Here is a 16520-nt window from a genome sequence, read left to right on the forward strand (position 1 = left end):
GGATCGGGGACAGGCCAGTCCCACTGGCTCCAGGGACACAGGGACACCTCGTCCGCGCTTGAACGGCTGCGTGCCGACTGGACCAGGCCACCTGGGATCGTACTTTCTGCTGATAAATTCACTTTAATGCAATTCCCCCCACACACACACCCCGCCGTTACATCACCGAACCCTTTCCTGAGGGATAGTGGAAGCCCTGCAGCTTGGGCAGGGGCCGGGCGAGCCCGGGTGGGTTTCCTGGAGCGAGCAGCATTGCATTAGCCGGGAGCAGGATGGTTTAATAAATAATTTCCGTCGCTAATTTCTACTTCTCTATGAAATGCCTCTCGTTTGCCGGTTGCCGGGGGAAGGGAGGTCAGGGGAACCAGGCCTCCCCAGCATCCTCCTTCCTGCAGCTGTTGAAACAAAATCCAGAACTATTATAATCGCTGTGTCCCTCCCTGGGGTACAGTGGCGCCTTCGGTCCGAGCGACAGCAGCATCGTTGGGGCGGTTGGGTGCACGGCCTCCACCGAGGGTGCCAGGCGGTACAGAGCAGGTGAAGAGCCGGGCATCTTCCCTTCTCCGTGATACCGGACCTTAAACTTTCCCCGTGGGCCATATCAGATGCTCGGGAAAAAGATCACAGCGCCGGGATCGCTGAGTCTCGGGGCATCTCTGGTGCCCCTGTCTCATTCGTGCTCCAGCAAAACGCATCCCACCGGCTGCAAATCGTGACCGATGTTGCTAAGCCATCATCTGCGGGGAACAGGGGGGTTGTTCTCACCTCCCTGCCTTCCCCCATGTCGGGTCCCTGCTCGCTGCCTGCAGCGCTGCCCAACCCCAGGGGAGCCACCGGGGCTGTCCCACTGCCTGGAACAGGAGCCAGAGCGTGGCTGCCGTGCCTGATCCCGAACTACCTCTGATCTCCCCGGAAAGCTTTTGGCCCCGTGGCCTCCGTAAGCGCCCTGCCTGTACCCTCTGCCTGCAGCGCTTTTCCTCTTGGCCGCTCGCTCCCCAGCATTGTTTCAACGCGTTTGTTTAGGTTGGCCCAGGTGCTGTGATGTATCCGCCTCGGCACTGAGGGATTGTTTTGTTTTACATCCCTTGTTTTGCAGCAGCAGCAGCAAATGCCCCGGAGCAGCCAAGAAGAGAAAGATGAAAAAGAGAAAGAAAAGGAGAAGGAGGGAGAGAAGGAGGAAGACAAGCAGGAAACGGAAAATGACAAAGAAGAACTGACCAAGTAAGGACAACCCTCCCTGCCTGGCTCGCCTCCGTCTCTGGCTGGGGCTGTGGCGGTGGGATGCGCGGTGGGATGCAGCACTGGGATGCAGCGGTGGGACACGGCGTGTTCCAGGGCTGCTTGACCCCATGCAGGACCCTGTGCACCCACCTCTGCTCTCCTCTTCCCTGCTGCTCCCAGACTGGGAAAGCGACTCTGATACATTTGCTGGGGTTTTTTATATTAAACCAAATCAACCCACGTAGCCCCTCTAATCCTCCAGCTTGTTTTGTTATTGCAAGAGCCTCCGGGAGTCGGAGGAGCAATCCAGGCACAGCCGAGCGCGGCACTTCACCTTTAGCATTATTGATGTCAACGTGAGCGCTCCCAGATGAAGGGCTTCAGCCAGCTCTGCCTCCCTCGCACCGAACGGGGAGCGTCAGAGCCGTGGCGGGGAAAGGTTGGCACGCAGACCACTAGCTATCTGTAATGGGCTTAATACTTGGTTTAAAAGAACATCTGGCTTCATTATATCTAGGCTGCAAAGACATTTACCAGCAGGTCCCTTTCAGGAAGATAAATGAGGAGGAGGCAGGGATGAATTTGAATGGTCTGGTATTAAACCTGTCTCTGTCAGGTCTCTGCGTGCACTTGGTGTTGGAGCTGCAGCCAGCTGCAGAAAGAAAACCCCACCGCAAATCATCCCACCGCCGATCCAGCCCGCTCCCAGCCAGGAAAAGAGCCTGCGTGTGCAAAAAAACATGCAGACCTGCCCCCCCCCCCCAAGATCAACAAAAAAACCCAAACCATCCCCAAACACGTGCAGAAAAATAATTGCTTGACCTAAAAACCAGACCAACCCAACAACGTTTTTTCTTCCCTCCCTGATTTTACAGGGACAAGAACGACGACACGTCCGGGGAAGACAACGATGAGAAAGAAACCGTCACCTCCAAAGGGCGCAAAACCGCCAACAGCCAGGGCAGGCGCAAGGGCCGCATCACCCGCTCCATGGCGAACGAAGCCAACAACGAGGAGGCGGCCACCCCGCAGCAGAGCGCAGAGCTGGGTGGGTAGGGGCGTGTGCGGGACGGGGGAGCCTTGGCAGGGCTTTTGGGGCGTCCGCTCTGCTGGGATGGGCCATCGCCCTGCTCTGCTCCTCGCTCACAGGAGAGGGTTTTCCTTCGTGAAATCCTCCTTTTTGGGGCGCAGCAATGAGGTTCTTCTATCCCATAAATTACTCAACGCCGTTCACCCAGATAAAGTGGAGGCATTTGCAAGCCTGGGCTGTCCTGGCTGAGTGTTAGTGAGTTTTACAGCCTCAGAGGGAAAGTATTGCAAAAGATGAAAAGGGAAGCCGTCATTTTTAGCAGCGTGTTGGCTGGGTTCATGCAGGGCTCGTGCACCTCCTGCACCCGGATGTGTGTTTCCCTCTGCAGCAGCTGGGGCTTCGAGTACCCTCCAGCTCTGCACAGAAGCCTGCTCTGCCCTCCTGGGCTTGCCTGGGTCTCTGCCAGTTCTCCTGCCCTCTCTGTTTTCAGATTTGCCCAGAGCCCAAGCAGCTGCAGCCTGCGGGGTCTGTGATGCCCCCCAGCCTTGGGAATGGGGCTGGTCCCTTCCTCATCTCTGCAGCTGAAGGACGTGGTGAGGAGGCAGCGGGTTACAGCTGCTCAGGAGCCTCCACCCTGGCTGCAGTTGTGCTGTGCACCCCAGTTTGGGCTTATTTTGCCCAAAAAGCAGCATTTCCCATGCTGGTCCCCAGTGGTCCCGCTCATGTCCCCCATCCGTAGCCAGTCAGGCGCAGTGGTCACTATTTTCCTTCCCGTCCTGCCTGCGCGAGGCTGCAGGGTGGCTGAGCGCAGCGGGAAGAGGCCGGGAGCGGCATCAGAGTGAGGTGGATGAGGCAAAGCGTGCCGCCCGTAACGTGGCACCCAGGGATCGCGGCCACGAGCAGCGGTCGGCCGGAGCAGCACGATGCCGCTGCGTCTCTCTGGGGCTAGGTGGGAATTCACGGCAGCATCCGCAGCCCCACGTCGGGTGCATCTGCCTCTCGCGTCTGCAGCATCGGTAGTGGTCACCCTTGGAAACTTCTCATGTATTGACTTAAAGAAGCCAATGCACCAAGGAATTTGGCTGATTTTCCTCTATTTTGTACTCTATCAAGTACAAAATTATGACTGCGCTACCTAAGGCAAGTAAAAATAAAAGCAGGGTGACTCCTCTCACTTTTCTTGCTCTGCAGTTTCTTGCTTGTTCTGTTCCATGTGCTATAAATCACCCGGAGGTGTTTCGCCTCCCTGTTCCTCTGCTGACAACTGGCTGAAGCCTTGATTGCGAGCGCTCTGTTTTCATACAGGCGATATAAATAGTTCCCAGCACAACGGAGCCCTGCTCTCTCTCTCGAACTCGTTAAGCAACGCTGCAAAGAAGCAGCAGATAATGCCAGTAACTTGGATGGGATTTTTTTTTTTTTTTTTTTTTTTATCCCAGCATCTCAGAGTCCTCGATAAACTTCACTGCAAACACGGGGAAAAGACTTTAGACCGTGTTAAATTGGGAAAAGGGAATGGATTGATTCCAGTGACATATCTGAGCAATTGGTTTCACTTTATGTCTCTCCAATAGTGCTTTAATTTAGGTTGGCTAAGAAAGTTACTGCATTTTAAATACCAATTGAACATTAAAAAACAACACAAAACCGTATTGTGGTTTAACTGCAGTGTGCCGGAGCTCCCCGTAGGCATCTGTTTCATATCTGCACAACCTCAGTAAATACCATTAATCAAACCAAACAGGCCGTTTCTTTGACATTTCTTTACCGTACAATAACAGTCATCCTCGAGCCGAGCGAAGGGCCTTGCACAGCGCGTCGGGGATACTCACTTTTACGTAAACGAGCGCGGTGGCCCCAGCTCTGCCCGTGGCTGGGGAAGCAGCGAGGTATCGATTTCCATCCCTTTTGGCCGGCGTCCCGAGGGACGGCGTTTCTGGGGGAGGCGGTGACCTGTGCTGACTTCCAGGAGGTGACACCTGCAGTGGTGCTCGGCCGGCTGTGAAGGAGATTCTTCTGCCCGGTGCCCTGGGCATCGGAGCCCACGTTGTCCTCCTGCGGGGTCTCAGCTTCTTGTAGAGCTTCTTGGAAGATGCTTCCTTGTCTCCTCTCCTTTATCCTGAACCTATCAGCCTGTTTTCCATTTTAAAAGGACACTGTCAAAACATCTCTCATCACTGTTGAAATAATGCTTTGCCTGTTGTTTAGAGTAATAACCCCTTGGCAGCCTGAGCCGGAAATCTGTTTCCTTACCGAGTTGTTTTTTGCCTCTGACTCACACCCTGGTTTGTTATTGTAGGGTTTGCTCTAGTGCCAGGCTGCCAGCGGGACTGGTGCATAGTGAAGGCTTTATGCAGGACCTTGGTGTCCCCAGCACCGCTCCCGGGGTGGGGGAGAGGGGGGGTATCAGGTGCTAACGCCCCTCTCTGCCTCTCGCGGCTGGAGCAGCACGTCCCTCTGCGATGGGCACTGCTCCAGGTGAGCCGCCAGCATTGCTGGAAGTGGCTCTGAGATGTCTGAGAGCCCGATGATGGCACCAAGGGAGCCCGCGGTCAAGCACGGCCAACTCCCTTGACGCATGCGGTCAGCCAAAGTCCCCGCCAAGGTGATGCTGTTTCTCCGTCTCCGCCGAGGGTGACGGTCCCACCCTGCGTCTGCCACCTCCAAAGCACGCAGCCCAAGTCGGCTCCATCTTAGGTACCTGTTGTTGGCGGGCCAGGGTGTGTGTGGCACCAAGTCAGCAGGAAATCTGCTGCCACCCTCAAGCCATCTGGCTTCGCTTCCAGTCCCAAAGTAAAGGTTTTGCATCACTGAGACGCATCCTGGGGGGATGCTGTGCACAGGTTACCGTGGCGTGGAAAAGCCTTGAGAGCCCGCACCGCGACAACCTTCCCTGCAGAAGTACTTCTGCACTGCACGGCGTTTTGTTGTGCCTCGGGGGAACAGGGCGCGGGATGGGGTTTGGGCATCTCCTCCGAGCTCCCTGGGCTCGCTGGGTCCCGCTCACAGCTGACTGCTCTCCTTTCCTTCCTCCTTCCCAGCTTCTCTGGAGATGAATGAAAGCTCTCGCTGGACCGAAGAGGAGATGGAGACAGCTAAGAAAGGTGAGCCGCTCATTTTCTTTCTCTGGTCGGCTCTGCTGGAGCTACCCCAGCGATGGGGGCGGGCAGCGTCTGACCGCAGGGTGGTGGGCCCTCAGCTGTGGGGCCAGATTCTGCCCATCTCGGTGCCGGTTTGTTCCCAGCAAGCCTCGGGGGGGGTTTTGGGGGAGACACGCGGTGGCATGGGGACCATGCTCAGCCGCTCCAGCCCCGGGAGCTGTGCTGACACCAGGGACATCTGGGCTGTGTCCAGAGCCCGCACGTGTCCTGCGAGGCAGGAGCCGGCCGTAGGAAATGGGGCAGGCACTTCGCCTGTTGCTTTTTGCAGCTTCTGGTGCGTGTAGCGTGAGGTGCAGCTTCGCGCCGCTCTCTGGAGGTTCGTGCTAGCGGCGCGATCTGTTCAGATGCACCGTGAGTGTTTGCCTGGCATTTAGGGAGAGGACAGTGAACCCTGGCACTCCGCAGCCACGTGTCGGGGAACTCGCGAGAGCCGGGGCTGCAGGCAGCGTGGGGTGACTTTACATCCTGGCGCTGATTCAGAGCCTTTGCTGAGACCGTTTGCAAAAAGTGCTGAGTGTAGCACAGCCCTTCTTGCCACTTCCCCCTCCTCGTGCCGCTCCTGCGCCGGCTCTTTCGCTGCTTTAATTTTTTTGCCAAAGTCACGTCCTGTAGATGGGCTGTCGAGCTCACGTCCCCAGCCCATGCGTCCTGCTTGCATCGCTGCCGACTCTCCTGGCCCAGTGAGGATTGTAAATGGGAAATTAAAATGGAAATGAGTGCCGTTTGGGGATGGCAAATGCAAACAGGCGTGTTAGCGGGTTCGGCTCTGCTTGGAAAATGCACCTGCTCCCGGGATGGTGATTACACGTTCTGGAGCGCCGGCTGCCCAGGTGCCGATGGGAGCTGTGGACTTGGATTACTTTGCCTGTGAATATCCCAAAGTGTTTGGCTCACTCGCCTTTAAGCTGTTCCAACCCTCTTTACAGCCCAGTGCCAATCCTGCGTGTTGCCGAGCGGGGCTCTCTATAGACGCAAAACTTAATAGATAGACTTTAATCAAGCAAACTGGCTCGGCGCCAGGTAATGGGGTGAGCAGGTGCTGAGCAGGGGAGGGTCGTTGGAGGGATCTTTTCCGAGCGCCGCTTTGTTTTGGAGATCGCATCTGGTTGTTAAAAAGTGCCCCTTGCTGTTTTATGCTGGATGCTGGAGGTGCACTTAAGGAGTCTTAAAACCTGCTGCCAAAGCCTGCGTGGAGGAAGGATGAAGCGTGGGAGCACGTAGCATTATTCCAGCCCAGGGGCCAGGACGGGGCAGGGAGATTTGCTGGTGTAAAGCCCGATTGCTGATGTTTTCCCCTCCGTTACAACCTGGGAAACTGAGATTGCAACACCAGACTTCTACAGAGAAGCCAAATTCCCCTTTGCCAGGAAGCAGCCGCTCTAATGCTTCGAACTGGCTTTGTTTGGCGTTTCCAGGGACCGGCGCGGTGGGGGTTTCCGACTCGCAGTGGCTGCAAAACTCCGGAGGTAACCTCAGAGGCTGGAGGAGGCGGTGGCAGAGCCCGTGCCGGCACGGCTGGGCAGGGGTGGAGGAGGTGGTGGCGGGCACCCAGCTCAGGGTGGGTTCGGAGACACGGGCACCATCCTCCTCACTGCAAGGACTCAGCCGCCCCAGCCACGCTCTTCCCCGGTACTGGTACCAGTGTGAGCGCCGAGCCGGCTGGTTTGGGTAGTTAAACAAGCAAGATGCGAGTCCTACAGAAAGTCATCCCTAACGCCCCGGGGTGCTTGGGCAGATGGGGATGGTGACCTCTGCTCCCAGCACCCGCCAGCCAGGAGATCAACCCGGCCTTGCCGTCCACCCTCGGCTTTTTTTTTTTTTGTGCGTGGCATGAAACCCCGTGTCATTTCTGCTCAGGCAGGTAAGAGAACGTGGTCCTGGGACAGTGAGACGCCAAAGTCGTCTGCTCCGCTCCGGAGCTGCACGGAGAGTTTCCAAGCGGGAGAAGGCAGGACTGTGTCTGTCGGAGAGACAATAAAGGGGAGTACCGTGTTATTAAAGTTAACTAGGGGAACGAAAACCTAGCGAGAGGAAAGTTCTTTCTTAATGATGCTTTTATTACGCAATAAACTTTGATTCACTAGTCTGTCAAAATGTGCAGAGATTGGTATAATTATGGGGTAGCGTGTTTTTCTGATATTGCCTCCTTGCACCGCAGCTATGATCCTAAAAGCAGGAGGTTTTGATTAACCGGAGTTGCTCGAGGATTTCCCCCCTTCCTTTCCTTCCCTTCCCGAGCCGGGGAGCGGGCAGTTGCCCGCTCCCCGGCTCGGGAAGGGAAGGAAAGGAAGGGGGAAAGAGGCTTTCGGCAGCGGGATGGGGCTGCTCCTTAGAAGGCAATATTTAGGCAGCTCCTACCTTTGGGGGACCCGCGGGCAGGAGCCCACGCAGGCAGGAGTTAAAGGGAGGCAAGCAGTTTGCGAGCAGCGGGCGAGCGTCGACCTGGAGCAGCCGAGTGGGTTTATTGCCCCCCCAACACCCCCCCCCCCCCCCCGAATCCCTCTGCTGAGTTTCGCCGTGACCCTCGTTACTCTTTAAAGTCTGGTATCTGTTCTCGCCTCGGCTCTGGGTTTTTCCCCCGGTGTCTAACAAGTGGTTTTGTTCTTTGAAAAGAGGCAGCGTGGAAATGGCAGTTTCTCGCTCACTTGAGGTCCTCCTGCGCCTTGCCGAGGCTCTTTGCTCCTCGTCCTCGGGGCAGAGCCAAGCTCGGGCTCTTCACGCCTTTTCCCAGGCCAGAGAGCCACGGGATGGAGTCGGCATGATGAGGTAGAGGAGGGTCGGGCACAAATGTAAAAAGATGATGTCAGAGAGTTAAATAACCCATGAAAAGTTCTGAATAATTCATTTTGGGTGGACGTAAAACATTTCCTTGGATACAGGTGTTCTTTTGAGGGCTGATGTTTAGTTCTGCCAACAACCAACTCAGATGAGTTTTAGACTGACCTGAACCATTTTTTCCCAGACCCATTCTGTCCACGGAACTAAAAAAGAGTGGGATTTTTTTTTAAAAACACTGATTTGTTCAAATGAACACGCAGCCAAACCCAGTGATAGGAAATCCCATGGCAGAAGCCAGCCATCTCCCGTCGCCTTTAGAACATAACTGCCTTTCACCCTGCTGTCTTGCTGCACAAGATCCGTTTGGAGCCCGAGCGGGTGTGTAAACACACACACGAGTGTGCGTTCTTCCAACCCTAATTTGGATTTGCACTGTTATTTTGAAGGAGCCACTGGCTGAAGAGTGGGAAGAGATGGGTCTGTGTAGGTGTTCACGTTCTCCCTCCATCGCTTCTTCCCGGCACGGCAGCCGTTGCTCTTAGAAGGAGCTGGCTGCAGCGCGGGCGATGCTGGGGAGCCAGGACGGAACCGAGCTCCGTGCCTTCCTCCCTTCATCTCCTCTGTGCTCATGCTGGAGCCTTCCCCTCTCCGGTCGGAGATAATTACTGCTTTGAAAACCTGTTGATGATAGTAAACGTGGGCTGGAGAACGTGGTTTGTAGCACGTGCTGGTTGCTGCATGTTATCCCTCTTGCTGGCCCTGGGTGGCTTGTGCCTTGGGGTCCCCCACCCGGGTGCCCTCTGTCCAGGGTGAGTGCAAGGGGAGCTCAGGGTGAGGAGAGGAGCCAGCTCCGAGCAAGCCATGCCGTGAAGTTCGTACGAAGCGTCATGGTGGGAATTACCGGGATGGGGCAGATTGGGTGCCACGAGGGCAAAACTGCATCCAAGGCGTGAATCGGCCACGCTTGCCCTGGAAGAGGCTGTGGTTGGCTGCGGTCCCAACCCTGCCATCCCAGGCTGGGGCTTTGCTGCTCTTCAGCCAAGGTGCAACCCGTGGGACAGTGCCCGTAGTGCCGCTGCCCGCCGCGGCCCCCAGAGCTGCACTTTCTGCCGCCCTTGGCTGAACGTTTCTCGAGCACGTAGGAACAAACTGCGAGGATTTGCTTAGTGAGTGTCAGCGAATGAAACACAAAAGGCCTGTCAGGGGGAACTGCTGGGTAATTACTATAATTTACAGCCTACATTTTAATTTTGAGCGTTATTTTTTCAACAGTAAGGGAGCAGGAATAATATCCAAACCAGGTAAAGGGAGAGAGCTGGGCGCACCGGGAGCAGCTGCTGCACGTGGAGACTCCAGTTTCCCTGGCCGGTCCGGTGGGGATGGCACCTCTCCGGGAGCGGGCGTCCCGGCGGGGGCAAGGGTCAAAGGATGGGGACACAGCGCAAAAGGAGGGTTGTGGTAGGAGGAGGAGAGCCGGGCAGGGCACAGGGCTGGATGTTTGTGCAGCAGGTTGATGCAGTGGTCCAGCGGCTCCAAAGGGGAGACCTGGGAGCTGAGGGTCCCCAGCCGGGGCCAGTGGAGGGGGAATGTGGCACTAGAGTTGAGCTGGCCGGGAGTCCCGACTCCGTACCCACACCTCGTTTGGTGGCACTACCTCCCTCGGAGAGGTGGCGCGGCGGGCGTGAAAGCTGCTGGGGAGTTTTGCCGCAAGCTCCCTCGTAGCCGTGGGGCGCGTCAGAGACAACACTTGCATCCAGCCACCGAAGGAGAGGTCCAGTGGGAGCGCAGCAGGCTGGTCCCAGCGTCACCTTCCCAAGGCGGGGTGAGCATCACCCACTGTCGCAGTGAGAGCGCACCAAGCCGGCTGCCTGCACGACGGTCCCTCTGGCAACACCCCCGGCGCCTGCGGGGACGTGGGCTCGCTGCCCGCGCGCCGTCCCCGCTGCTTTCCTTGGCGTGGCGTCAGGAGCCTGGTGCTCGCCCGGCTCTGCCGCCCACTGGCTCCACGGCCTTGGAGAAGTTACTCACCTTCCTTGTGCCTCGGTTCTCCCACGCACTGCAAACCGCCCCGAGATCGGCAGGGGAAAGCGGCGCTGCGATGTGCTAATTCAGCTCAGCGATGCTGACCGTGCTTTCGGGATGCCTTGGGTGGTGTCGCTGACTCCGTGGTGCTGGTCTTTCTCCGGGACGGTGTTACGGCACGTTTTGGCTCTGCCGTAGCCAGAACTGCCTCCATCCCCGCTCCCAAGAGAGCGTGTGGGTGCGAGAGGGGCTGGAGGATCGCACCAGGTACCGTCAGGCGTAGGGGAATGAGATCACTTTAGTTTTTTGCCTGTAACCTTGGTCTGTTAATCCACGCAAGCTCCCATTAAGGGACGCTTTTATGGGCTCCCTCCGCCCTCGCCGAGCCCTGGGTGGAGCAGGGCGGCCGTGCTGGAGAGCCTTGGAACAGCTCCGGTAAAATCCCACAGCTGTGGAGAGCCGAGGGGGTGCGAGCTGAGGGCCCTCGCCCACTGGGCCGCCCCTCCAGGTTTCTCCTCTGAGCTCCAAAATGCTGAGCGCACGCTACCGCGCTCCTCTTCCTTCCAGCCTCCGCTCGCCAGTACCGGAGCAGAGGTCCCCCGCCACCCACGCGTGATGAGACCAATGCCCACGCCAAACCTCTCCCCATCCCTCCTCCGCCGGGGCAGCGGCCACGGGGCCGAGGCGTGCCAGGGTGCCACGGCATCCCGCCGGTGAGGCGCTGGGCTCGCCGGCGAGCACCTCCCCAAAGAAAAGCGCCTTTGATTCACTTGAGAGCGGAGGAAACTATTAGCCAAGCTTTGTTTTCCTGGATCCCTCCCCCTGCCGCTGACATTCAGACGAGAGCGAGGGAGACAGAAAGTGAGAGAGGGAGGGCGGGAGCGGGTGCCAAGCGGCCGCACCCCTTGTCAGCTTGGGTCAGCGCCACGTTCGTTATTAATGCTCTGTCTAGAGGTCACATTCAGATGCAACGAGCCCCGGGTCAGCCAGAGGAACAGATTAGAGCTCGCTCGCTGCTCCGCCACATACCGACGGCACCGGCTCCCCGTCCCCGGGCTGGCAGGAGCGGAGCTGCGGCGCGCGCGGTCGGCTGCTCCCTCCCCTTCGCCTTTCTCCTGCCTTTTTTTTTTTTTTTTTTTTTTTAATTATCATCATTTCTTGGCAACGTTGGGCATCTCCTGAAACTGCACGGCCTCCCGGTAGCCCTGAGCTGCTGAGCAAGGAGGTGAGGTAGGGGAGAAAATACCGGAGGCGCTTCCATCCACCTTAACAACCGCGGCTGCAGCCGGCTGGAAAGCTCCGGCGAGCGAGCGGGAGGAGTGCGGAGGACGCCGTTCGCTCGCTGGCCCCGCTGGAGGGAAGAGCGCTGGGGCCGGAGCATGTGTTCCCACCAACTTTTGGCATCGGGGTCAGGAGTCTCCCGCCTGTGACCTGGTTTCCAGCCTCGGTGCCCGCTCCCTCGCCGCTCTCGGCCGCCCATGGCTTTGAAATCCTCTCGCCCCCAGGATTTAAGGAACCGGCTTTGCTTTCTTCTCTGTCTCCGGCTGCTGCGAGGGAACGAAAGCAAAATGCGTGGGGAGGGTGTGAGCGGAGCACTCGCAGCGCTTTGCAGCGGGCTGCCGTGCCCGGGGGGGCTTTGAAGAAGTGCCCCGACGCCCGTGTCCTTCCCAGCTCGCCCGCTGCACGCTCCGGGCATGCTCCCTGCCCGCCGGAGCCAGAGCACGTAAGTCCGGCATTGGGGTCCGAAGGATGGGGTTAACCTCAGGGTTGCGTGTAGCTGCGTGCCCGCGGGCAGACCCCGCATCCCGAGCCCCCGCCCCAAGCCAGCGTGAAGATCTGATAACTCCGTTAGTCATAGTTTCAGTTGCGCTGCGGAACGAAGGGCCGCGCCGTGCCGAGGCGGGCTGGCGTGCCAGGGAGCGCAGGGCGGAGGCTGGGGGCTGCCGTGCTGGCGGAGCTCATCGAGCCGGGGGTGTCCGGTGAGCCGAGGGCTTACCGGTATGTCCCGGGGTGTCTCGGCTGGTCCCTCCCCGAGCGTGCAGATAATTACAGCGTGGGGAAGCAGGTGTTGCTGGTTTGCTCTGGTTTTAATGTAAAGAGCAGAGCGGCTGGGCTCCCTGCCGGGTCCTGCAGGCAGGGGCTGCAGGCAGCTTCCTCCTCGTGAGCCCGGCACGGACGCGGCCACCTGCCCGGCCACCTGCAAGCTCCTCCGGCAGAGTCCCCATCCCGCAGCCCTGCGGTGGGCAGGGGCACAGCGAGCCTGGCGGGGGAAAGGGCAGCCGGGCGCTGGCATCGCCCACGGCTGGCAAAGGTCACGCTGCGCTGGGGACCGCTCGCGCTGGCATCTGTCACCCCCTGCCCCAGGCTCCCCCGTGCCGGGTCCCGCTTCCCTCTGCCGGACAGCATGGCATCTCGCCCACCGAAGCACCAGAGCTCACGGCACGCTGCTGCCAGTGTTCACGTTTCGAGGCTTTGCCCGGGCTGCAGCAAACGGCTCCGGCCCTGCCGTCACACTTGGTGCGGGGCCACCGGCACGGCGATGAGCAAAGGGGGCCGAGCCGCTTGTTTGCTTTGGATGGCAGCGATGGGTTGTGACACAGGGGATGGGTTGTGACACAGGGGACTGTCCTGTTTTCCCCTGCAGCCTTCAGTGACTCGGGGGGGAGGACTCCCCCGTCTCGTTATCTCTAGCGGTTGATGGCCGGACGTCCTTTTTTTTAATTTATTATTATTTTTAAGAAGTCCCAGCCTGCCGGCGGGGTGACGGAGGTCGTGGGTTTGGCTGAAGCGAGGCTGGGAGTTGCAGAGTTAAAACTCAAACTTGTTTCTTGGCTTGCCACGGCCTTTTGTGGTGCTCAGCGCCGTGTGATGCCTGCCTCTGACATGCAATTTGATAAGCCCTGGTGCTGGGACGGGGCAGGATACAGGCACCGGCTGGATGTTAACTCCTGCAGCGCTGGGTGCTGCTGGTTTCCTCCAGGGCTTGGGAAGCAGGGAGAGGTTTCATCTCTCCTGGGGTACGCAGTGCTGTCTGTCCAACGCAGAGATACCCACAGCCCCCACGCCGTGCCCTCCCCTTGCACGGGCACACGGATCCTGGGCCGGAGCTGCGTCCCTCGGGTCCTGATCGCTTGTGGCTGCGCCGAGATCAGTCCGTCCTGGGGGGATTTGTTGTTGGGCTGAAGCAGAGGTTGGGCTGGCCCTTAGGTCCAGGCTGGGTCCCGGAGGTGACACGTGGCAGCAGCGTGGCTGAAGGCTGGCGGCAGGGCTGGGCTGGGCACAGCTGCCGGGGCTCCCAGGCACAAGCAGGGCCACGCGCCAGGGCCCTAACGTGGGACTCGCTGCGGTCCTGAGCCCCACGGCGTCAGAGCAGCCAGGAAGGGGTTTGGGGATGGGTGACAGATGCCCGGGCAGTGCCTGTTCCCAGGCTCTGTGGTTGGTGGCTTCTGGGCAGAAAAACCCCTAACAAAAGAGGAAGATGGTCTTAGCAGGTTCAGTCCCTGCTGGTTTTCATCTCGGCGGTGGCATCACGTGGGCAGCCGGGAGCCAACCGGACCGGCACGATCCACCTGGGCCGGCAGCGTCCTGCAGGCTGGTGGCAGCTCCGGCCCCGCCAGGCACCACGGGAAGGACCGGCCGCACACCAGGAAGGACTGCAGGCTGTGAGGTTTTATTTCCCAGAAAGCCCGGATGGTCCTCACTTGGGTCACCTCCAGGAGCCTGGGGTGGAGAGACCAGGGTGCCGCTGCACCCGTCCCTGGGCTGCGGTTGTGACCCCCACTCCGGCTGTGGGACCAGGGGTACCCGACACCCCTGCAGAGACTGCGAGGACGCGGGGTGCTGACGTGCTCCTTGCTCTTCCTCCACCCTGCTGGGTTGCCCCAGCGCTGGCAGGAGCCCCGTGGCTGGGTGGCACCATCTGGCCAGGCTTGCCAGCCCTTGGCACGATGCCTGACTTGGGAAGCTGCTCTTGCTCGTGAGCCTGCGATCAGCACTACTCCCCCGGCGTGCTTCTTCCCAGCCCGGGACATCACCTGGGCTTCCTGCCGCTTCCCTGCCTGGGCTGTTCCTCCGCATCCATCACAGGACTCTGTGCTCCAACCCCTTGAACTGCCTCGTCACCCTGGTCCAAGTCATCACTGGGGCACAGGAGGGTGGCGAGAGCCTTTGCTTCATAGCAGGGACTGAGAGCTGCTGCCCCAGGTTCTCCTGGGCATGGCAACACCTCCTGCTGCCGTCCCAAAGGGAAGGGAGCACCACTCACCCTCCTGACAGCTCGGTGGCTGGCTGAGACGTGGCTGTACGACGTGTTTTGTTCCAGAGGCAGTCAGCATAGTGCCTTTTTTTCCCCTTGGAAAGAAAAACAGGCTCTCGTAGGTCATCTTCTGGCCTAGGAAGCCTTGCAGACGGGTGCTAGTGACCGTATTGTTCCTGTGGAGTTTGGCTTGCGCGGAGGATGTTTCCCATCCTGCGTGGATAATGCTGCCCTTGTGCGAGCGTATCTGGTGTTAAACCCTTCTCCTTTCTTCCTCCTGTGACCACAGGTCTCCTTGAGCATGGGCGGAACTGGTCGGCCATTGCCAGGATGGTGGGCTCCAAGACTGTGTCGCAGTGCAAAAACTTCTACTTCAACTACAAGAAGAGGCAGAACCTGGACGAGATCCTACAGCAGCACAAACTGAAAATGGTGAGAGCCCCATCTCAGCCCGCACCGGGAACCATAGATACTTTCCAGCAAGTGCTTGCGTGCTTCCCGCAGCCAAGGGAGGTCTTTATCTTCTCAGAGAAGGTACTGGAGTGGAAGCTCTGAGGACTGGGAAGCGGTGCAGGAAAGGGTTGTCCACCCGTCTGGCCCTGGGAGGTCTGGAGGAGGGAGGGCTGCTGTGTGGGAGATGCCTGGGTGTCTGGAGCGTGGCTGGTACGCAGGGAGATAAGAAGGAGCAGAAGGAGGAACGGGGCTGTGGTATGTTGGCCAGGACGCGAGCTCAGTCCCAGCTGCGCAAATACTCTGACGCCGGCGAGGTTGTGCTGTTCCAGCCCGGGGAGCGGAGAGCCCGGCTGCGCACCGCAGCTCCGTGCCTTGCCGGTACCGCAGTTACCTGGTAAACGGCCGGTTTGCCCCAGAGAAAGTCAGGAGTTCAGGTCAATGTGAGGAAGGGCTGGTCCCGACACGGATGTTGGTTGTCTTTGGGGCTGCGAGCAGACGCGCACATCTCTCTGTGCCTCGGTTTCCCCACCAGAAGGGGCTAATGCTGCTTCTTTTCTGGCATGCAGTGCAGCGTGTGAATGAAGTGGGGTTTGTTTGGTGTTCTGGAGATAGGATGAACTGCTAAGAGCAACTAAGGATTATAATTATTTCATTTGTAGAGTATCCTGGGGTTCCCAGTTTCTGGCTAATAGAATTCACATGGCTAAACCCCCAAGGGGTGCTTTGAAAATGCAAAGGACAATGTTCAATGCAGGAATCTCTCCAAGCAAGCTATTACGACAAGAGTAAAAAGAAAGACAGGAAAACATTCAATGACTCACTCAGGAATTTAATATCCTAGTCAGTCTATAGGAATGAGAGAAAGGGAAGACATCGGCGATTCTTTTTTATTAATTCTCTATGCACAGAGACACTCCTGTGTTCCCATGTTTCACCGAATTGTTTTTAGAAACAAAGCAAACAAACTATATAAAAGACCCCCAAACCGATATAAAGACCGGAATGAAACGTGCATCAGGCCCTCCGAATATAAAATGTTAGATTATAAAGATATCATTGTTCATTACTGGGGAGAATCTGAAATAAGATCATACAGCTTAGCTGGCAGTGGAGCCGGTGTATATTAATTTACTCTGCTTCCTAATGTTGCAGAAATTATATCACGGAAGTGTTTTTCTGCAGAACCACATTTTTCCCTGCATCCGTCCCTCCAAGGCAGCCGCTAGACTTCTCCAGTCTAATTGCTCACTCTCACTTGCAGTTTATATCAGCATCATCATTTTATTTTTTGAGCATCGGAGGCTATGGGATTCGGTCGTGGAGAAGAACAATGAATGTTCAGCTGTTATTTATTGTGCTCTATTGTTTTGTGGCAACAGCAGATGCCAGAAAGCTGAATAAAATAAAAGAACAACTGAGATTAAATTGCCATAGACCTTCCTTCCTGACTCCTAAATATATTCACGAGCAAACCAAGCCTCCTAATCTCATCCTATACCCAGTAGCCAGCCATGACCTCTGTGGAGGAAGCACGTGGTGAGGCAGCGTGGCATCGCCTAGTTTTGCCACGACATCCCCAAACTATTCCCTGACCTCGCCG

General features: G+C 57.8%; 1 protein-coding gene across 15 annotated transcripts in view; it reads left to right on the top strand.

Annotated features, from left to right (window-relative positions):
• The window catches only part of NCOR2 (nuclear receptor corepressor 2), a 255422-nt gene that overhangs the window by 189226 nt on the left and 49676 nt on the right, over nt 1-16520 (top strand). For 12 of the 15 annotated variants that reach the window (XM_054843759.1, XM_054843769.1, XM_054843770.1 and 9 more), the window contains 4 exons: nt 1097-1221; nt 2097-2269; nt 5293-5355; nt 14757-14899. In XM_054843759.1, the coding sequence (XP_054699734.1) occupies nt 1097-1221; nt 2097-2269; nt 5293-5355; nt 14757-14899 (504 nt within the window). The remainder of the gene's footprint in view (nt 1-1096; nt 1222-2096; nt 2270-5292; nt 5356-14756; nt 14900-16520) is intronic. The other 3 variants (XM_054843763.1, XM_054843768.1, XM_054843773.1) reach the window with 1 other exon arrangement.

The sequence above is a fragment of the Grus americana genome, chromosome 16, assembly GCF_028858705.1.
Source record: "Grus americana isolate bGruAme1 chromosome 16, bGruAme1.mat, whole genome shotgun sequence".
In the NCBI taxonomy this organism is placed as follows: domain Eukaryota; kingdom Metazoa; phylum Chordata; class Aves; order Gruiformes; family Gruidae; genus Grus; species Grus americana.